This window comes from Budorcas taxicolor, chromosome 5, assembly GCF_023091745.1.
Source record: "Budorcas taxicolor isolate Tak-1 chromosome 5, Takin1.1, whole genome shotgun sequence".
In the NCBI taxonomy this organism is placed as follows: domain Eukaryota; kingdom Metazoa; phylum Chordata; class Mammalia; order Artiodactyla; family Bovidae; genus Budorcas; species Budorcas taxicolor.
In genome coordinates, this window is record NC_068914.1 from 94206596 (window position 1) to 94230686 (window position 24091).

The window sequence follows — 24091 nt, forward strand, 5'->3', positions numbered from 1 at the left end:
TCTGTTGTCCCCTTCTCCTCCTGCCTTCAATCTTTCCCAACATCAGGGTTTTTTCAAATGAGTCAGCTCTTCACATCAGGTGTCCAAAATACTAGAGTTTCAGCTTCAACATCAGTTTTAGGAACTAGAAAGAAGCCCACAGCAATGAAGACCCAGCACAGCCAATTATAAAATCAATCTATCAATAAAATTATAAAAAAAATTCTATGCATGATGCAACTCAGAGGGTAATTTATTTGTGACCAGTCAGTGGTTGAATAAAGAACCTAAACCACATGCCCCTAACCTCTGGTCCTCTGTTCAAATACTCACCTTTTCTTCTCTTTTGAATGTAAACCAAATATGAATAATAGACAGATTTCATTTAAACAAGACAGAATTTATCTATCTGAACCTAAACTACAAGAGAGACAAAACAATCATTTTTTAGAGTAAAAAGTGTGCGTGTGTGTAATAAGAAGTTTTTCCCAAAGGAACATGACCTCTGACCGCAAATGTGCATGCTCTCTGGTTTGGTTAAAGTAAAATTTTCTTCCACGAGCTCAGTAATCTACAGACTACCTAATGAAAACCTCACTGCCTGTCTCCTCTGTGCCTTGATTCCTCAACTGATTCAAAGATCAAATGACTGACAGGGTTATTTAAATGAAACTCTTGTGGCCTTTTCTAGAACCTGGCTCCTTTAGGCTTTCAGACTGATCCTGATCAGAGGTTTGAGGAAATATCAACTTACTTAATTCAACTATAGTCTCCTAAATGTCTAATTGCACTTGATAGGCTGAATCTAGGAGAAATTTCTCTAGACACATCCCCACTGAAGTAACACTTTCATGACATTCTGATTTTTCTAATATTCAAAAGTCAAGCTTATCTTTGCCACTGTTGCTTTGACTAGCGCTGCTAGTTCCAGACCATAAACAATGGGCTCTTGTTTATTATGCCATGATAACCAGTAGATTTTTTAAAGTTTTAGAAACTGATTTATATTTCTAGGTAAAACAATGAGCAAGCAAAGGAAACCACAAGAAAAGTGCCACAAAGCCCTCATCTGAAAACAGTTCAATGTAAGAAGACAGAGAATTTCTTCTTTGTAAACCTCAGAGGTACAATGCTCATTTAAGTTTTAAATTCTATGTCCAGGATTTCTAGAAATGCTTGATACCTTTGGTTATCCCAAATTAACGAATGGCTTTTATCATCAAAAACTTAAACTCATTAGGTATTTTTTATACGAGTTCGACTTTATAACATGAAGTTTTTGCATGTGAAGTTAAAAGTTTCTAAAGAAAGAAGCAGCAATTAGAAACTGTAAATTTAACTCAAAGCACAGGTGTGGCAAATATGCTGCATAAAAACAAATTTATCACACACACAGACAGAAAAACTGGAATGTCAATTTTATAAAAATATCACTCCTTTTAAACTTTAAAACTACAGGTTCTTTTAATTAGCAAGTATCAATGGAGCATGAAATGCAATTTAAAAACATAAAACTGCATTTTACACACTTGCTTTTTAGGAACAAATAAAATAGTAAATCAAGAAACATATTTTAATAATAAGTCTCAGGTTTAATTTGCCTATAAAGGAAAATTCAAATTATCTTGTGTAATGAAAACACAAATATCTTTAGTCAAAACAAATTAATATTACTCAATTCTCAATATGCTGTTTTCTCATAAAATAAAAACTCATCAAGTTCCTTCAGAAGAAATTTGTATTTAATAATATGATCACTAAGTGTAAAACAAAATTTATATAGGCATATGACCAATCATTGATTTTGTTTTTTTAAAAAATATTTAATCATTTAATTTTTTCTGCTTATATGCATTAACTTGAATGAAATTTACATTCAGAAAAGCAAATGATTGCCAAGAATGAAAAAGAGATTACCTGCCTCCATATATTCTGGAGTAGAATAAACAGACAGATTACATATAATCCAACCATTTAAAAACATTCCTTTGGGGACAACCGTAGTCCCATTTCTTGAAGTGATCTGATTGCATACATGTATTTACTTGAATACAGTCTCTTCAAATTGGCAGACAGCAGAAAAAGAATATCGTAGCGCACATCTATCAGTAGGTTCCACATTTCAACCAGACAAACATTTCCAATGCTCTACTTGGAATGAGTTCTAATAAGAGAAGTCTTTCCACAAACCAGAATTCTAAACCAAAGATTTTTCCTAAAGAAAGATTATGTGCTCACCGTATAGAGCTCATTGAGAACCTTCATCAAATCCTCATGAAGCTGGAATGCAATCTCTTTGCTCTGTAATAAGAAGAAATTCAGAATATTAAAAGATGTTACAGAAACTTGTTTCTTGATGATTTACATCTTAAGAAGCTCAGACTGAAAATAGGAGAATGTGTGTAACACAATGGAAGGCCAGCATGGCCCTGATATAATAAATATCTCTGACTAAATGGCTCTTTCTAGATACTCAATGTGTGCACCCAAGATCACTGTAGGTTGGACAGAAGCAAACACGTGGACAGGGTGAGTGGCTCTCCCACCATCCAAATCAGACTTTATCAAGAAAGGAGGGGAAAAGTAAGTAAGGTGAAGCGCCGGGCTTGCTGAGAAGTTGAGTGGCAGAACTTAAAAGTCAGAAGGTGATTTCTAGCTCCTAGTTTCCCATCTCAGTATCATCACAAGGGAATTATGCAGTGTGAATCCTAAAAAGCTCAGTCAGAAATCAAAAAGGAAATTAACTCTCCCTTTCCAAAATAAATATTTGACTGACTACGAATATTTTTTTAACTGAAGCACAGTTGATTAACAATGTTGTGTTAGTTTCTGGTATATAGCAAAGTGATTCAGTTACACACATATATAGTATACATTCTTTTCCAGATTCTTTTCCATTACAGATTATTACAAGATACTGAATATACTTCCCTGTGCTATACAGTAGGACCTTGTTTATTTTATATGTAGTAGTTTGTGTCTGCTAGTCCCAAACTTCTAATTTATTCCTCCTGACCGCTTTCCCCTTTGGTAACCATATGTTTGTTTTCTATGTCTGTGAGACTGTTTCTGTTTCATAATTAAGTTCATTTATATAATTTTTAACAGTTCTGCATATAAGTGATAGCATATGATACCTGTCTTTCCCTTTGACTGACGACAATTTTAAGAAAAAACTTTCAAAGTAGTGAATTGGTAAGGCCACTTATGATCCACATGTTTTGCCTCTGCATTTATTACTGTTATCTTTTCATTGAGACAAAAAAGAGAGTTTTACTCTTTCACTCAGTTGGTCAATGACAGCATTAAAGATATTTTTCCCTAGGTTAATTCTGAGGGTTTCACAGAGAAGTATTTTGATTTTTTTTTTTTTTTCAGGAAAATCTGTAAGCTACTTTAAAGGAAATCATATATCCAAGTTACTTTCCTTGTTTTGAGCTCCGTTAGTCAGCTACAGAGAATGAAAAAAAAAAAAGGCGTAGCATGGTTTAACAATAATATCCATCCTTAACAACAATATCCATGGTTGATTGATGTGTCTCCAACAGACTGCCAGATATGATAAAAGGCCATATCTTTAGCAGTTCTGTGATCCTGGGGTCCTGCACAGGGCGTGGGCTCAAGGCCAGAGCTAGGTGAGGCAAGTGAGGTGATGAGGGTATGGAATTTCAGGAGACCCTAGGCCAGGTTCTGCTTTAGCACATGGAAAGCTTCCCATCGACACTTGCTGAAAGAATCTGTACACTGAAATACTGTCTGTGTAACTGCTGAAGTAGTTACTCCCTTTGCTGAAGGCTGGTCACCCCTAACAAGGCAGAAAGCAAGGACCTGCAGACTACCCTTAGTAAAATAACAGGACCTAGATGAAGCACAGTCCGTCTGCAAGCACAAGGCCACTGGGTTAGGCCTCCCTTAAACGCGCGAACGTTCATGAACATAAAATACTGTGGGAAGACGACAGGAGAGCAGAGGTTGCACTTGGAGAAATTCCAATTCAGTAGCAGCATTTGTCTCGGGTTTTCCTGGAGTGATAAGGATGCTGCTGTTTATCAGACTCTGAGAGTTTAAAAATCTCTACACTGGAGTTAAGAGGTTTTGTGCGTTGCTGTGCTCCTGCTATGTGAAGAGGTGGGTTAAGAATCACTGAAGAGTGAAAGGAAAGGAACAAACTGAGCAAATGAAGCCAACTGAAACTCATTCTATTTGCCCTAAATCCTGGCAATTCTGACTGTATACGTTACACTGCAATCTCCTATGACCTCAGTTTGGTGTTATTTTAATATCATATTTCATTTAAGGATCTGAGCTACCAATTCAGAACTCTCTAATGGGATCAAAGGCCACCAGGTAACTCTGCTTGACTGCCTACATTTCAGGTAGCAAGTCTGAAAAGAAAATATTTCTTCGCTAAGGCTTTAGAACAATAACAGAAAAAATCCCTTAGGTCCAATTAACCCCAAGCCAAGAAAATTTAGGATCAGAAGTCAAGTATCCAAGTATCCAAGTCAAGTATATTTGGAATAGCAAAAAGATTCTTTGGATATCTCATATTTTACAAGATTTCAGGTAACAAGGTAGAAGAAATTTGGCATTACACACATATGGTATACTGTTTATTTTTGTTTACCTTTGCTCAGAAGCCCTGAAATTTAAAAAAAAAAAAAAAATTTATCTGGGAGGCAGTATAGAACAATGCTTAAAAGCAAGGACTCTGGAGTCAATGCTGGGACCAAAATCTGAAAGGCTTTGAATTCCCTTGTGCCGCAGTTTCCAAACCTATTAAAGGAATGCAGTCCTTGTACCTACGTCATAGGCTTGATCACAGCATCAGTCAGATGACACAGACATTGCACTCAGAATGGTACCTATCACACAGTAAACACCCCAGAAATGTTTAATTATTTAACTCTTTCCTAAACACTGTAATGCTAACTCCCTTGAGTGAAAAGGCCATGTTGTATTTTTCCTTCTTTTGGTCTCTGTGGATACTTATTCCGTTGACTTCCACACAGAAAGTGCTTGGCAGATCCTGGTTGAAATGAATTTGATGTCCCCCTCCCCAACTCCACCCCCTGGCCTGGCCGTTAGATCCATCTAAGTGACCCCTGATTCTGAAGGTCCGCAAGCACTGTGCTCTAGCCCCTGAACCCTTCTTACCCTTGCCATACGTGTTCACTGAACTTACCTATGTTCCATTTTCATGGGGGTCCTATTACTACTGGTATCAGATGAATTAATCAAACATCCACTAAGAAATGGATAAGCCAATGCGATAAGATATATACGACTCATGAAAGAGGCCCTCAAAGGGCCAGGCTCCAGTGTGAACTTTAAATTTTGTGAAAAGTTGGTGGGGAATTATTTTCAGGTAGGAATACCCCCTGGCTACCCTCACAACACATCACCGAAGTTTCCACCTACTTGTTTGCTTTGAATGACAATTTAAACCCCCCATGATATAATTAGTAACCTGGAAATTAACCATTTCCTCCCTACCGCCACTTCTTTTGCTTGGAGAGATGGTTAAAGAATTGGGCTGTGTGCTGAAACACTAGACCACGTGACTAAAGAGTGAAACATGAATTTGCACACCTTTTTGTTCACAGACACTTGGCTGGACAATATCAAGACTGAGTCTGAGTGCTGGGGCCTTGGTCCCTGTTCTGATGACATATAAAAAAGCAAAAGTCAATCAGTTGTGTCCAACTCTGTGAGCTCATGGACTGTAGCCTGCCAGGCTCCTCTGTCCATAGAATATTCCAAGCAAGAATACTGGAGTGGGTTGCCATTCTCTTCTCTCATGACACAACAACAATGAAAAGATCACTTCATGTTGTCCCCTCCCTCAACTTGAAATGTCTTCAATTTATTACAGTAACAGAGAAAAGGGGGCATTTCTTCTAAATATGACTCTGGACCCCAAAAAATCTTAAACCAAAACACATCTGCTGTGGCACACAGTATGCTGACCTACTCAACTAATGCACTGAAGTCCTTTAATTAGAAAGTATCTGGATTATCAAAGTCCATCAAAATTCAATAGGTTAAGTCCACCTCTGGATTCTATTTCATTAAAAATTTGAAAACCCAGAGAACAGACTCTTGACCAAGAGCTGTTAGGTAAGAAAAACGATATGAGTATTCAGGAAAGCAATCAATGTTCCCTTTGTACAAGAGGAAAAAATAACTTTATGAAATGATGTATGTTTGAAACAAAGTTTTTTCTATGTTATTTGAGACTGAGTGATTACTTGTGCACAGGGAAGGTGAGTGCTCTCCAACTGCTTCAAGTATGAAGTTCAAAAGCAGAGTTTTTTCCTCCATTCTGTGGGCCTACGTAAGTTCAGATGATGGTAAAACTGCTAATGCATTGCAATAGGATTCTAAGATTCTAACCAAAGGGGATGGAAAACTGATTAGAGCTTCCATTCAGTTGACATTTATTAAATGTCTACAATGTCTAAACCCTGACTTGAATACTAAGTCAATTTTTAATTGTTTCCTATTTATTGTCACTCAAACTTGTCCAAAAGGTACAGTCCCAAAGTGTCTACCTTTTTCTGTGATAAAAACAAATTAAGTATATTGAAGAACATTGGAAAAATAGAGAACAAAGGATAAAATGGCTTAGATGGTAAGGAATCTGCCTGCAATGCAGGACACCTGGGTTTGATCCCTGAGCTGGGAAGATCCCCTGGAAAAGGGAATGGCAACCCACTCCAGTATGCTTGCCTGGAGAATCCCATGGATAGGGAAGTCTGGTGGGCTTCAGTCCATGGGGTCGCAAAGACATGACTGATTTTCACTTTTACCACCATTATAATTTGATCAGTGTATTTCCTTCAAGTTTGTTTATCTACACACAGGTCTCAGTTGTAATCATTCTATAGTAATAAAGTATCTATTTTACTCTGCTTTTTTTCAGTTATCAAATATTTTTCTATGTGCTTATATAATTTTCTGAACATTATTTTTGATTTATAACTAGCCAGTGAAGGTATGTTAACCATTTTTCTATTATGGTTTCATTATTTCCACTATTTTCCACCATTCAATTACTTACTTATTTAACTTCACCAATACATTTTAAGCACTCTAAACTACTATCATGAAAGCTGTTCTGAAGGCATTCTTACATTTTATGTTGTTTCTTTAATATGAATTCCCAGACGTGAAATTAAGACCCTCGATTCATATCAGAAGAGTACTTTCTAAAAGGGTTATAATGAACTTATAATGCTTCAGGACAATAGGGTCACTCATGTCAGAATCTGGGGTTTATCCAAGACCTGCATCATCTCTTTTGAAAGAGAAGCCACAAATCCCATCTATTCTGACTGATCTGCTTTTCTGTATGTCATTAGAATTTCTTTTTAAGATAAAGATCTAACTATGCCCTTCCTCTGATTAAAACCCATCAAATGCTTGTTATAATATTTTCAGGATGGAGTTCCAATTTCTTAAATCACTCATAACTTCCTCTGGCAAATCAGTCTACCTTTCCTTCCACAAATCTCAAAACACATCCTTCAGCCTGTTCATGAACTGCTCATTCCCAGGTCCTGCTTTCACATCTCTGCTTTTCCCATGCTGTCCCCGCGCTGCCTGAACTCCCCTTCCTTCTCTGGCCTGCTAGAGTCTTACATGTGACTACTCTGTGAAGACTTTACTGTAACTTTACCATGTCCTTCAAATAAAGAAACTAGACCCTCCCTTCTCTATGACTTTATAATGCATTCATCTGTCATCAATAGATAGGGAAACAGTGGAAACAGTGTCAGACTTTATTTTGGGGGGCTCCAAAATCACTGCAGATGGAGACTGCAGCCATGAAATTAAAAGACGCTTGCTCCTTGGAAGAAAAGTTATGACCAACCTAGACAGCATATTGAAAAGCAGAGACATTACTTTGCCAACAAAGTTCCATCTAGTCAAGGCTATGGTTTTTCCTATGGTCATGTATGGATGTGAGAGTTGGACTGTGAAGAAAGCTGAGCGCAGAAGAATTGATGCTTTTGAACTGTGGTGTTAGAGAAGACTCTTGAGAGTCCCTTGGACTGCAAGGAGATCCAACCAGTCCATTCTAAAGGAGATCAGCCCTGGGTGTTCTTTGGAAGGAATGATGCTAAAGCTGAAACTCCAGTACTTAGGCCACTTCATGCGAAGAGCTGACTCACTGGAAAAGACCCTGATGCTGGGAGGGATTGAGGGTAGGAGGAGAAGGGGACGACAGAGGATGAGATGGCTGGATGGCATCACCGACTTGATGGACGTTGAGTTTGACTGAACTCCGGGAGTTGTTGATGGACAGGGAGGCCTGGCATGCTGCGATTCATGGGGTCGCAAAGAGTCAGACACGACTGAGCGACTGAACTGAACTGATATGCTGTATGATTTAGTGGTTAAAAGTTCAAACTATAAAAGTGAACTCCTGTTTTCAAACTCTCGTCTGTGCATAAGTTAATTTTTTGAGTTTCCTCAATGGCAAAACAGAGATGCCAATAGTCTTTACATCACGGGGTTTTATTCAGATGGTTCTTATTTTATTTCATGAACTTTGTGCAGAATTATTTTATTAAAGTTTTTTTGATATGGACTATTTTTAAGGTCTTTATTTGTTACACTATCACTTCTATGTTTTGGTTTTTTGGCCAAGAAGCATGTGGGATCTTAGCTCTCCAACCAGGGATCGAACCTGTATCCCTGAACTGAAAGGTAAAGTCTCAACCACTGGACTGCCAGAGATGTCCCTGCGATGGTCCATATTAAACACCTGACCCAAAACCCAGCATTCAGTAAGCATTATACTGATGCCACCTATTATTATTACACTCATCATGTTTCTATTTTTCTTCATAAACAGAGGTTTTTTTTTTTTTTGAAAGCAGGGATTCCTAGGGACTGCTCTGGTGCCTGGCACACTAGGTACTTGATAAACTTTTGATGAATGAATGGGACCCAGAGCTGAGTAAGTATGGGTTCTGCCCTCCAGAGTTCATAGTCTCATGGAGGAGGTAGATGGGACCAAAGCTTCCTATATGGAGCTCTGTGCTAAGTGCTACACTGGGTGGACCCTGGCCAGATCGCTATTCCTAGAGAACTGCAGGCTTGTTCCCTGGAACCTCCCAGAAAGGAGAGAAAGGAGGGCAGAAGAAAGAGCATAATTAAAACAACCATAATTAAGTACATTGAGCAATCAATCAAGTAATCCATATGGTTGTATTAAATGACCAATTCAGAGGGCCTCTGGCCTCTCATGGAGTTATTTTATAAAGCAAATCTATTGTGATGATCAGTCAAGAAATCCTAACCTTATGCTGAGTCAGAGTGAGGCTGAGAGAGAAGGAGAAAAACCAGATTAAATATTTAATAAGAGGGTTGCATATGATTTTAGTGTCTTATGCTTGGTTGAGTTTTGGATGTGAACTCTGGTTAAAAGGGTCAGGCCATACTTCCACAGTATGCGTGCTTTTAAATTTCCAAAAGCTCATGTTCATGTGTTCTTATAATAATAGGATCTCTTAGTTCTTGTAAACTCTGAAGACAGCAGCAATAGCATCCTCCCAAATGCCTAATGGAAAAAGTTGGGTTGGGCTTAATGGCCTGAAGCAAACTTCTGGATCATATTAATAGCATTTCTGCACATTTCCTTTTTATCTGTCAAGGGACATCATTTTGTACTTGTTAAAGTGACAATTAAATATCACTACATGGAATCAGCCTCACAATCTACTTCATTTCCAAGAAGGAAAATAATAAACATTCTTTTAGATACAATTCCATGCCACTAGAAAATGTGGGACAACTAGGAAAAGCAATAGTAGATACAGGGGAAAGTGTCAGTTGCTCAGTTGTGTCTGACTCTTTGTGATCCCATGGACTGTAACCCACCAGGCTCCTCTGTCCATAGAATTATCAAGGAAAGAATACTGGAGTGGTTTGACATTCCCTTCTCTGGGGATCTTCCCAACTCAGGGATCGAACCCAGGTTTTCTGCATTGCAGGCAGATTCTTTACCATCTGAGCCACCAGGGAAGCCCACCAGGGGAACCAGAGCTTAATTGTGAAACAAGACAAAACTTAACCTTAAAGGAACTATCTGGGGTATCTCCTAGAATGTTTACTGATGTAATTGCTGGCAAATGAGGCATTGCCTGTGAGCAGGCAAAGGTGCAAAGTCAGGTTCACAGCGTCACTCATAACCGCCCAGGTAAAAAGAGTACTTGGACAGATTAACCAGTAACTCAAGACTGAAATTTTAAATCCTACAGGGAATAAGGTAAATGAAATAACTATGTTCAGCTTGTATTACTTTAACTCTTCAAGAAGCACAATGTTTCAGGCTAGAAATATTTCTCCACTCAAAATGGTGATACACTGGAAACAGCACTTTAGTGTCACTAAATGAGGAATCATTCAAGCACAAACTCTCAAGAGCTGATGTGAATAACCCAACCTAACTAAAATCAGAATGTGTCATGAACTCTGGTTGAGACTGTAATAATTAACTAAAAAAAATCAGGGATATATTTCCAGACCACTTTTCAATATGCTGAACCTTTCAAAAACGTAATAGTTCAGTTTTATTATTCCATAAGCCTCTTATCCTTCTCCATCAGAGGGCAGACAGACTGAAAACCACAATCACAGAAAACTAACCAGTCTGAACACATGGACCACAGCCTTGTCTAACTCAGTGAAACTATGAGCCATGCTGTGTAGGGCCACCCAAGAGGGCCGGGTCATGGTGGAGAGTTCTGACAAAAAGTGGTCCAATGGAGAAGGGAATGGCAAACCACTTCAGTATTCTTCCCTTGAGAATCCCATGAACAGTATGAAAAGGCAAAAAAGATAAGACACTGAAAGATGAACTCTCCAGATCAGTAGATGCCCAATAACTGAGGATAAGTGGAGAAATAACTCCAGAAAGAACGAAGAGATGGAGCCAAAGCAAAAACAACACCCCACTGTGAATGTGACAAGTGATGGAAGTAAAGTCTGATGCTGGAAAGAGCAATACTGCATAGGAACCTGGAATGTTAGCTCTATGAATCAAGGAAAATTGGAAGTGGTCAAACAGGAGGTGGCAAGAGTGAACATCGACATTTTAGGAATCAGCAAACTGAAATGAACTGGAATGGGTGAATTTAACTCAGATGACCATTATATCTGCTATTGTGGGCAAGAATCCCTTAGAAGAAATGGAGTAACCATCATGGTCAACAAGAGAGCCCAAAATGCAGTACTTGGGTGCAATCTCAAAAACGACAGAATGATCTCTGTTCGTTTCCAAGGCAAACCATTCAATATCACAGTAATCCAAGTCTATGCCCTGACCAGTAATGCTGAAGAAGTGGAGGTTGAACGGCTCTATGAAGATCTACAAGACCTTCTAGAACACCCAAAAAAGATGTCCTTTTCATTATAGGGGACTGGAATGCAAAAGTAGGAAGTCAAGAAACACCTGGAGTAACAGGCAAATTTGGCCTTGGAGTACAGAATGAAGCAGGCTAAAGACTAATAGAGTTTTACCAAGAGAACGCACTGGTCATAGCAAACACCCTCTTCCAATAACACAAGAGAAGACTACACATGGACATCACCAGATGGTCAACACCGAAATCAGATTGATTATATTCTCTGCAGCCAAAGATGGAGAAGCTCTATACAGTCAGCAAAAACAAGACCGGGAGCTGACTGTGGCTCAGATCATGAGCTCCTTATTGTCAAATTCAGACTTAAATTGAAGAAAGTGGGGAAAACCACTAGACCATCCAGGTATGACATAACTCAAATTCCTTATGATTATATAGTGGAAGTGAGAAACAGATTTAAGGGACTAGGTCTGATAGACAGAGTGCCTGAAGAACTATGGATGGAGGTTAGTGACATTGTATAAGAGGCAGGGATCAAGACAATCCCCAAGAAAAAGAAATGCAAAATGGCAAAATGGTTGTCTGAGGAGGCCTTACAAATAGCTGAGAAATGAAGAGAAGCAAAAGGCAGAGAAGAAAAAGAAGGATACACCCATTTGAATGCAGAATTCCAAAGAATAGCAGGGAGAGATAAGAAAGCCTTCCTCAGTGATCAATGCAGAGAAATAGAGGAAAACAATAGAATAGGAAAGACTAGAGATCTCTTCAACAAAATCCGAGATACCAAGGGAACTTTTCCTGCAAAGATAGGCTCAATAAAGGGCAGAAATGCTATGGACCTAACAGAAGCAGAAGATATTAAGAAGAGGTGGCAAGAATACACAGAAGAACTGTACAAAAGAGAACTTCATGACCCAGATAAGCACGATGGTATGATCACTCACCTAGAGCCAGACATCCTGGTATGCAACGTCAAGTGGACTTTAGGAAGCATTACTTGGCAACCCACTCCAGTATTCTTGCCTGGAGAATCTCATGGACAGAGGAGCCTGGTAGGCTACAGTCCACGGGGTCGCAAAGAGTTGGACACGACTGAGCAACATCACTTCACTATGAGCAAAGCTAGTGGAGGTGATGGAATTCCAGGTGAGCTATTTCAAATCCTGAAAGATGATGCTGTGAAAGTGCTAGACTCAATATGCCAGCAAATTTGGAAAACTCAGCAGTGGCCACAGGATTGGAAAAGGTCAGTTTTCATTCCAATCCCAAAGAAACGCAATGCCAAAGAATGCTCAAACTACCACACAATTGCACTCATCTCACACGCTAGCAAAGTAATGCTCAAAATTCCCTAAGCCAGGCTTCAACAGTTTGTGAACCATGAACTTTCAGATGTTCAAGCTGGATTTAGAAAAGGTAGAGGAACCAGAGATCAAATCGCCAACATCATTGAAAAAGCAAGAGAGTTCCAGAAAAACATCTACTTCAGCTTTATTGACTAGGCCAAAGTCTTTGACTGTGTGAATCACAATAAACTGTAGAAAATTCTTCAAGAGATGGGAATACCAGACCACCTGACCTGCTCCCTAGAAATCTGTATGCAGGCCAATAAGCAACAGTTAGAATGGGATATGAAACAACAGACTGGTTCCAAATCGGGAAAGGAGTACATCAAGGCTGTATATTGTCACCTTGCTTATTTAATTTATATGGAGAGTACATCATGAGAAATGCTGGATTGGATGAAGCACAAGCTGGAATTAAGATTGCTGGGAGAAATATCAATAACTTCAGATATGCAGATGACACCACCCTTTTTCAGAAAGTGAAGAGGAACTAAAAAGCCTCTTGATGAAAGTGAAAGAGCAGAGTGAAAAAGCTGGTTTAAAACTCAGCATTCATAAAACTAAGATCATGGCATCCAGTCCCATCACTTCATGGCAAACAGATGGGGAACCAGTGGAAACAGTGGCAGACTTTACTATTTTGGGCTCCAAAATCACTGCAGATGGTGACTGCAGCCATGAAATTAAAAGATGCTTGCTCCTTGGAAGAAAAACTATGACCAACCTAGACAGCATATTAAGAAACAGAGGCACTACTTTGTCGAAATAGGTCCGTCTAGTTAAAGCTATGGTTTTTCCAGTAGTCATGTGTGGATGTCAGTATTGGACCATAAAGAAGGCTGAGTACGAAGAATTGATGCTTTTTGAACTGTGGTGCTGGAGAAGACTCTTGAGAGTCCCTTGGACAGCAAGGAGGTCAGACAAGTCAGTCCTAAAGAAAGTCAACCCTGAATATTCATTGGAAGTACTAATGCTAAAGCTCCAAAACTTTGGGCACCTGATGTGAGGAGCAAAAGCATTAGAAAAGACCCTGCTGCTGGGAAAGATTGAGGGCAGGAGAACGGGACAACAGAGGACAAGATGGTTGGATGGCATCACCACCTCAATGGACATGAGTTTGAACAAACTCTGGGAGATGGTGAAGGACAGGTAAGCCTGGTGTGCTGCAGTCCATGGGGTCACAGTCAGACACGCCTGAGTGACTGAACCACAACAACTGCGATAGTTGTTCACCGTCTTGCAGCTAGTAATATTAAGGACACTTTCTTTATGACACTTCAAGGGCTGAAAGATAAGATCTTGGGAGGATTAGGAGACAACATACACCTCTCAGTGACCTGCATTGCTTGCAATCACAGAGATGGTCCAAACCCACATTTGCATAGTTAATGTAAGCCTAAGAATCTTGGAATCATGGTTAGATTCCCCACCCCCCTCCCCCACAACAGGCTAAAGAGCCATCAGATAAAGGAGTAGAAGCCTTAAAATCTGATTACGATGGAGTGAATAACAATGTCCTGGTTTTAAATTTCCATCAGACCTTTCATAAAATAACAACAAAAAGCCATTTGATTCATTCTGGATCTACATGAATGAGAACTTTTAGAAGACAATATCACTGTAAGTATGGAAATACTCTCTGGCCATAATTTATGACAGAGCAAAAACCATCAGCTACATTACTCATGCACCAGCTCGCTAACTAGTTTCCCCAAGACTGTTTTTTTTTTTTCTCATTCCAATTTACTTCTTACACTGCTCTCCAAAAACAAAACTGATGATGTCACACCCTGATGCAAAATCTCTCTTTGTTTCCTTCGTTGCTTAGATGTGTGTGTGTGTGCTCAGTTGCTTCATTTGTGTCTGCCTCTTTGTGACCCTATGGACTGTAGCCTGCCAGGCTCTTTCATTCCACAGGATTCTTCAGGCAAGAATACTGGAGTGGGTTGCCATGCCCTCCTCCAGGGGATCTTCCTGACTCAGGGATCGAACCTGCCACTCCTGCGGCTCCTGCATTGCAGGCAGATTCTTCACTGCTGAGCAAGTGGGGAAAACCCCTTAGCTGCTTAGACGACAACAACATACCAACTCCTCACACTGGGAATCAAAATTCTTGCATGCCTGCAGCCTTCACCCCCACCAGCTGTTTCTAGAGCTCAGATAGTTGTAGCCCACTATGTACGCTTTGCCATGTTACAGGCTACACTCCTAATCCCAGCCAGCTGTGTAACTGATACAAGCTTTAGGTTCAAGCCAAAGATGTGGCCTACAATGACAACTGTAGTCCATGGGATTCTCTAGGCCAGGATACTAGAGTGGGCAGCCTATCCCTTCTCTAGGGAATCTTCCCAACCCAGGGATCGAACTCAGGTTTCCTGCATTGCAGGCGGATTCTGTACCAGCTGAGCCACAAGGGAAGCTCAAGAATACTGGAGTGGGTAGCCTATCCCTTCTCCAGGGGATCTTCCTGACCCGGGAACTGAACTGGCAACTTCTGCATTACAGGTGTATTCTTTATCAACTGAGCTATCAGGGAAGCCCAAGAAATGAAATTTTAATGGGAATGTTTATTCAAGTCAATGCATTAGACAATTATGGTTCTGTGTTCCACTGGAAACTACCAAAGTTTAAAAAGTGAAAGTGATGCCTGTATTTATTCACTATCAATTACTAATATTATGGGATTTTCTCAATTTATATAGTTCACATATCCAGTGTCAAATGTTGTTTTACTTTTTAAGTTTCTAGGTTGATCTGACAAAGTATTTTATTGGTAAAATTTCTGCTTGTTTCTATGTAATTGCTTCTCTAATAATGAGAAAAGATTTTCTTTTTTTTCCCTATGAGATTTAAAAGGTACTGAAATCAATCTGTCAGCCACATTCAATATCTCTTTTTTGGGGTTGCTATCATTCAAGTATCACAAGTGTTCCTTAACTCAAATATTTGTGCTATATCCCCCAATATGGCATTTCTTGCAGTTGCTGGAAATCTTTTAGAATCCCACCGTGTGAAATTAAACTGTCTTCAAATGGTAAGAAACCTTAGCTAGCAACCATAATACTGTTCTCAGGTTGCTTCAGTCTTTGTTGATCTCAACTGCAGACACCTTGAAATATTGTGAGAAAGTTCTCTCCTCGCCTCATCAGTTAAGAATGTAATCTCCTTCTTGGATGAGGAGAACAGGTTCAGTGTCGAAGGCTCTTTGAAAATGAACTTTCTTCCGTGCTGATCTTTTATGAATACCTGAACCTGAATAAACTGGTGGGCTTCCCTGGTGGCTCAGTGGTAATGAACTCACCTGCCAATGGAGGAGATGCGGGTTCGATCCCTGAGTTGGGAAGATCCCCTGGAGAAGGAAATGGCAACCCACTCCAGTGTTCTTGCCTGGGAAATCCCATGGACAGAGGAGCCCGGCGGGCTACAGTCTATGGGCTCACAAAAGAGTTGGACACAACTTAGTGACTAAACAACAGTAACAACAAATAAACTGGCACTGAATATGTAGATATATATATATATATATAATATACATTACTATTATACAAATAATTGTTCTTTTTTCAAAAGTCTCTTGATGGGAGATAAGAGATTGGGAGTCTTTACCCTACTCATATTTGCTAATTTAACCAAGAGTGATAAATCAGGTAATTGAAAAGCAAACCAAACTAGAAAATTTCTTTTCAACAATGTTTGGAAAAATGGAAAACTCAAGTTGGATTAGTGGTTCTTGATTTCTCCCCCAGGGGACATGTGGTAACCTCTGAAGGTATTTTTGGTTGTCACAACCAATAAGGTGCTGCTGGCATTCAGCAGGTAGAGAAACCCACAGTCATCCAATTGTTCTTCCATCAGTAACGTGTCATGTTTCTCCAGTTGCTTTCAATATTTTTTTTGGTTAGCTTTTTCTTGATTATGATGTATGCAGGTATGAACTTCTTTGGATTCAGCTAGCTTGGGTTTTGCTGGCTTCTTGAATGGGTAGGTTTATCTCATTCGCCAAATTTGAGAAGCTTTCCTGCAATTATTTTTTGAAATGTTTTTTCTACTTACTCTCTTTCTCCTCTCCCTTGGAGACTCTGCTGAAATGAATTATCAGACCTCTGGGTGTTGTCCCAAAGCTCCCAGAGGCACTGATTAGTTTTCTCCCAATCTTTTTTTCTCTCTGTTGTTCAAATTAGATAGTTTCTACTAACCTATCTTCAAGATTAACAGACACTAATCTCTTTGTCTGTTATCCTTATTCTTCTATTGAAACCCATGTAGTGAGGTTTTAGTTTTGATTACAGCAAGGAGATCAAAATGAGTCAATCCTAAAGGAAATCAACCCTGAATATTCACTGGAAGGACTGATGCTGAAGCTAAAGCTCCAATACTCTGGCCACTTGATGCAAAGGGCTGACTCAATGGAAAAGACCCCGATGCTGGGAAATATTGAGAGCTGGACAAGAAGAGGTGACAGAGAATGAGATGGTTGGATGGCATCAACAAATCAATGGAGATGAGTTCGAGCAAACTCTCAGAGACAGTGAAGGACAGGGAAGCCTGGAGTGTTGCAGTCCATGGGTTTGCAGAGTTGGAAATGACCTAGTGACTGAACAACTGTATTTTTCAATTCTAAAATTTCAATTTGGTTATTTCTGTTAATATTTTTTTTTTCTGCTGAGACTTTATCTTTTCCATTCATCTCAACAGTATTTGCTGTCACTTTTCGGAACATTTTTATCATGGTTGCTCTAAAAGTCTTTGTTAGATAATTCCACCATTTGTGTCATTCAGAATTGGCCATTTCTTTCTTTTCCCCTGACAGTTGAGGTTTTCCTGGTTCTTTGTATGCTGAGTAATTTGGATTGTACTCTGGATATTTTGAATATTATGTTATGAGACTCAGTCTTATTTAAACCACATGTAGAATGTTAGTATTTTTTTCTTATCAGGAAATCAACCTAGTTGAATTCAGGGTAGTGGTTTCAATATGCGTTCTAACACCTTTGTAGCACTATTTGGATCTGACCTGCACACGCACTATCCAGTGGCGAGGCTGGAGTCCAGGCAGTGGTCTCCCCCTTAGTTCAGTTCCCAAAGTCTTTGGTAGGTATACTGCTGAAGATCAGACCCGAACATGTGCAAGTCAGAGCAAGCACAGGAGCTCATAAAGAACTTTATGAGACAGCTTTTAAAATCTACACCCTCTCTGTAATCTCCCTAGGACTTTTTGGTTCTTTTGACACCCCCTTTCAGTCCTCAGCTCAGAAAACTGGAGGTTTAGCTGTTCCATCATGTCACGAACTTGTCATGACTCATTTCTCCTCTAATTTCTCTGTCCTAGGAAGTAGACAGCATGTGATAGTGTTATGCAAATACAGCCCTGTCAATACAGGGTCTTGCTGAAATGCCTTGAAATTTCTGTTACATGGATGACACTCATCTCTGGCTTCTAATACAGATTTAAGTGTTGATTATTTATTCATTCAATAAATATTTACAGAGTAACTACTATGTGCTAGTCACTGTTCCAGTGAAAAATACAAGGTTCCCACCTCTCAGAAACTTACATTTAAATTGAAGCGAGACAGAAAGTGAATAAACAATAAGCAAATACGTAACATGTCAAAAAGGGGTAAGTGCTAGAGAGAAAAATACAGTGAGGGAAGGGAAGTGGGGGTACAGTCTTCTATTTAGAGTTAGGTGGGAGTCAATAGAGTGAGCAGACTAATGGGATCTGCTTGAAGGTAAAAGGATTGTGCCACTCTTTCCTGTTTATACATTTCATTAGTCATGGCAAAGAGATCTTGCGAGGTAAGGAGGCTGCAGCCCTGGGGCATGCTGCCATCTTGCTTAGTTGGTCCCTGATTTCATGTCTGTTCATTTTAAGCATCCTAACACTGTATAGTCAAAGCACAGTTTTCACGCGTACCTAGAGACCAGGCTAATTCTCCATTAACAAATAGCATCAGGTCTGAATTAGTTACTGGATATTGCTCCCCATTCCTTTGTGGTAAACACTGGTGTACTTGGGGCCAAGTTTCTTTAAGGCTTTAGTTTACAATAAATGTTTGTTTTCTTTGGGTCTTACACAACATGTTCATTGTAAAAAAATCAGAAATTATGGGCAAGCAAACAGAAGAAAATAAAAGTAACTTAGAGATACCCATTTAAAATAATTTTGGTCTATACACTTCCAGATTTCTTTTTTTTTAACCATAAATAAGTTTCAAGTGCTTTTTGAAAACTATTCTCAATGTAATTACGGGTTCAACTACTATATCATGCTGTGTGACAAAATGTACAATTTATCTGTCCTCAGGTTTTTTAAGATTATGTCACTTTCCAAGGAGAGAGACACATAACATCTACTTAATGTTCTATTTTAAAGTCTTTAACGGGGACTTCCCTGGCAATCTAGTGGTTAAGACTGCTTCCTCTGTAGGGGGCTGGTCAGGGAACTAAGTTCCCGCATGCCCTGTGGTGTGGACCAAAAAAAAGTCTTTAATAAAGCTTGTAAACTGATAGTGAATGCTCTTCTATAATAACTCATCTGCTAAATTTATGGCTAGGTCAATCACATATGTCTTAGGGGAGATATGTACACATATAGCTGATTCATGTTGTTGTACAGCAGAAATTAACAACATTGTAAAGCAATTATACTCCAATTAAAAATATTAGAAAAATCATATATGTCCTGTTGTCACTAGGTAATAAAGGCAACAATATAAATGCAGGAACAGCAGCACTAACAACTGCCACTTATTAAGCACTTAATATAGTGCCAGCTATCCTGTTAAGCAATTTATAAATACAAATTAAAAAGTTTCCAAAATATTTCAGAAAAGTGCATCACTGTAAGAAACCATAGCTTTATTTTGATTTATTTCTAGAAAAACGAGAAAAGAACCAGCTGGTAGCATTAGCCTGAACTATACTCACTTATTTATCCAGGCCTCATCAATAATTAAGCTGTCTCCTGAGGCCACCAGAATACCATTTAATTCTTCCGCTACACTGCACTGAAATGCTTTGAAAAAGTTCCTCTTGTTATATTATTTACCACTGTTGCAACAGCATGCTAAATCACACTGGTAGTTCTCTGCTAATAACATAGTCAATTTATTTTGCAGAGGCTAGATTACTCCTCAGTAAATCTTTACTCTGAAGTGAAGTCGCTCAGTCGTGTCCGACTCTTTGCGACCCCGTGGACTGTAGCCCACCAGGCTCCTCTGTCCATGGGATTCTCCAGGCGAGAATACTGGAGTGGGTTGCCATTTCCTTCTCCAGGGGATCTTCCCAACCCAGGGATCGAACCCAGGTCTCCTGCATTCCAGGCAGATGCTTTAACCTCTGAGCCACCAGGTAAGCAAAAAAGTAAGAATTTCATCCAAAGTATGAAATTCTAATGCCACTTTCTGACCTAATAATTCTGCTTCAGTAGTACAAGAAAAATATCAGATGTGTGAAAGATTTAAATGTCCAACAACAGGAAAAGAAAACGGCCGTACTGACAGTGAAACATTATGTAGGCACCAAGTATCCTGTTTTAAAAGATTATGTTAGGGTTTCCCTGGTGGTTCAGTGGTTAAGAATCTGCTGTCAATGCAGAGGACATGGGTTTGAACCCTCGCTCAAGACGATCCAACATGCTGTGGGGTAACTAAGCCTGTGCCCACAACTGCCGAGTCTGCCTCCTCTGAAACAAGAGAGTAGCCCCACCGGCCTCAACTAGAGAAAGCCCGTGTGCAATGAAGATCCAGTGCGAATTACATTGAAAGAAAAGAAGATTTCTTCCAGACACAGGAAACGCTAATAATATTTTCCATGGAAAGGGCAGGTTCCCAGGCTGTCTGCAATGAAATTTCAATTCTGTAAAATACGTATGTTAATATGCATATGTCTGTCTAGTATACATATGAATACAGAAAAGATAGAGTCAGGAATATTAGCAGTAGGTAGTATTAATATGGGTAGCTCTTATTTCCAGTTTTATATCTTTTGGTGTTTTCTAAATTTCTACAATGAGTATATATTTTTACATTCAAACAATTAAGACTCGTTTATATATAGATTTGCAGTTTTCAGATTTTTTTAAACTTATGAACTTTTTCTTCAAAAACAAGGTTAAAGCCTTAGAGATCTGTACTAGATTAGTAACATGTATTAACTTAAAGCATCTGTGTGAATATTAACTTATTTTAAATAAGTCTAATTGAAAACAATGGTCCCACCTCCCCACATGAAATATCTTTCTACTAAGCTATTTAAATAGAATAGGATTTTCTTTCTACTAAGAAAATTTAAATAGAATAGGATTGGCTTGACCATAATTTAAAAATGACTAGAAATTTCCAAATCTTACTAGTACTCTCCCCTTCCTTTCAGATTATGCCACAAAATCAATGAAACAAAAAGTGGGTTAATTTCATTCCTATGAGTCTCAATCTGATAATCTAAGGCATTTAGGCCAAAGTGAGGTAATTCTCAGTGGCTTGCAGCCAGTCTCTGCTGCTTTGAATTTCTGTCTATAACTTGGATGACTGACACATTTTGCTGCCTCATCCAGAGCTATCTCTCTTCAGGATTTTCATTAGAAATGAACAGGGCCAGAAACTACAGCGTCCCAATTCTCAGAAGTTTCTATCCTGTGCATTCTGTAACATCTCAAATGACCACTGAAAACCACCAACAAAGTTACAGTAACTATGAACTATCTATGACCCACAGACAAAGACAAGAAAACATATGAGCGAGCCAGGCTCTGCAAGTTATAGCTGAGCCTTTTGCTTCCTCATCCCTGAAATGTGACTTATAATCCCTGTTCTCTGGGCAACTGTGAGGGTGCATGAGTTAATGTGTGGAAAATGCAGGGCACAGTTCTGGGCACAGAGTGAAAATTCAGTAAAGTGGTAGCTAGGGTACTTTATGTCATTACTATCAGTGAAGAAACAAAATAAATTATACCAGTACACATATCTATGCAAAATAAGGATAAAAACATTAATAACTTGAAAACAACCCATGGGGAAATAACAGGCTTCCTTGATGGCTCAGACGGTAAAGAATCTGCCTGCAATGCAGAAGACCTGGGTTTGATCCCTGGGTTGGGAGGATCCCCTGGAGAAGGAAATGGCAACCCACTCCAGTGTTCTTGCCTGGGAAATCCCATAGACAGAGGAGCCTGATGGGCTACTGTCCATGGGTTCACAGAATCAGACATGATTGAGTGGCTAACAATTTCACAGATAATATACCATATTTGAATGCTACTTTTTAAAGTTTTTTGGCGACATGGCATGTGAGATCTTGGTTCCCCAACCAGGGATTGAACTCAGGCCCCCTGCACTGGAAGCACACAGTCTTAACCACTGGTTCAGTCGCTAAGTTGTGTCCAACTCTTGAGACCCCATGGACTGTAGCCCCCCAGGCTCCTCTGTCCATGGGATTCTCCAGGCAAGAATACTGGAAAGGGTTGCCATTTCCTTCTCCAGGGGATCTTCCCCACCCAAGGATTGAACCCAGGTCTCCTGCACTGCAAGCAGGTTCTTTACTGACTGAGCTACGAGGGAAGCCCACTGGGCCACTAGGGAAGTCCTCAAATGCTACCATTTCATGGTGCTCCCTTCTAAACTACACACTTCTATTAAACATTCTTGGTGTTGCTAAAGAAGAGCATGTGATAAAGCGCATAAATAAAGTGATTACTGCATGTTAGCTGTGGTCTTTGCTATCACAATGGTGAACTGCTGACATTAATTACATTTTTATGTGTAGCATACAAACTGCACATTTTCTGGCTGCAGCACCAACCCAGATGCTGACTACTCTTCAGTCATGAGTAATGGAAAGAAGGCAGCAGAATCTCATCCCTCCAGGAGGCGGGGCTGGGGCACAGGGCAGGAGGCACCTCACCACCCCTTGTCCTTCAGGGAAGAAGTGAGGACTGGTCAGGCTTCAGGGCAACCAATCTCCAGCACCACAACCAACTAACCCCTCCCTGCCACCAACCGCTCTAGGTTCTGAATGCTGCAACAAAAGTTTCTGTTTGCCACAACTAAGATTCAAGACCGGAGGCAGCCAAATAAAAAAATATGGGGGAAAAAAAAGATTGCCCAAATGAAATAGCAGTCTGGGACTTGAGAGGCACAGAGGTGCTCTCCAACACAGCTATTCACTGGGTTATCCCTAACTTTCCATTAACTGTTGAAATGCGTGGACCAGAATTTTAATTCGACTACAAGAAAGGATATTGGAGCATTTCTCAGTCTGCTTAGAAATATGTTTTGGAACTTAATGAAAAGTGATACACAAATAACATGTGATGATCTGGACACGGTCATCACAGTTGTGTTACACAGTCTCTTTAAAATGAGGACATATTTAGGATAATGTCTGGTGTAAACTCATATTACATAATTATTGTAGGTGTAGGGAATAAGTGTTTACAGTAACGATAATAACCAAAATAACCGCTAAAAATTAGTTAGACTGTATTAGTATTAAATTCAGACACTGGGGTAAGTAGCTTTCCATGCACAAGTCATGAATTTTCCATACAAGTATCTGAAATAAGTGACTATATGTACTTTACAGATGTAGAAACTGAGATTTAAGAAGTTTACCAACACTTCCAGGTCCACATAGATAACAAGAGAGATAAAATCAACATTCATACCCAAAATATCTGATGTTAGAGCCTTAGGAATGAATCTGTATGTTACTCTGATCAACAATACAGCTGTGTAAGAGGTTGCATCTGTCAAGCACTTAGCATCTATCTGGGTCTGAATCATGTAGATGTGGGGTTATTTTTGAAAAATGAGGAAGTCACAAAATCCCCCGAAGGAAAAACAAGCATTACGCTACAGACTTCACAGAAGTTAAAAGGTTATTTCAGACTGGTTCTGATCGCTTCCTTCTCTTCTGACAAAAAAGAATGCTTCTGGAACCACAGTAATAGAAGAGCTGGAGGAGGAGATGGCTTGGCAATTTTAAAAAGGCAGAAAATACTAGTCTTGGTTTTCAACCTAAAGGCATATGAAGTTCTCTAGACTTGACAGATGTGGGTCTTGGCTTCCTACCTTCCTACATTTGCAGATGACAAATGTGTCCTAGTGGGCTGATCTGGCTCCTCAAGACTTTCCAGTCTCTCCCTTTCTTGTTCTTAGTTTTTTCAGCAACAATATAGATGGAATGGTGAGGTATGTCATCTGCTGGGTTTGCTTGAGGAGCTAGAATTTGATACCTGTCATTGTAATGATGGTTAACTTTCCAGCTGATCAGCAACAGAGGTGAGAACACTGTTCACTCTACTAAATGCTGAAGCAACCAGGAGTCTGCTATAAATAGGCAGCTTCTAAGGAGATGAGTCACAGACAATCGGGATAAGAAGACGACTTC

At 39.5% G+C, this 24091-nt stretch overlaps 1 protein-coding gene across 1 annotated transcript in view; it reads right to left on the reverse strand.

Moving 5' to 3' along the window:
- The window catches only part of SRGAP1 (SLIT-ROBO Rho GTPase activating protein 1), a 294550-nt gene that overhangs the window by 115385 nt on the left and 155074 nt on the right, over positions 1-24091 (reverse strand). The window contains exon 4 of the mRNA XM_052639735.1: positions 2218-2280. Coding sequence (XP_052495695.1) covers positions 2218-2280 — 63 coding nt within the window. The remainder of the gene's footprint in view (positions 1-2217; positions 2281-24091) is intronic.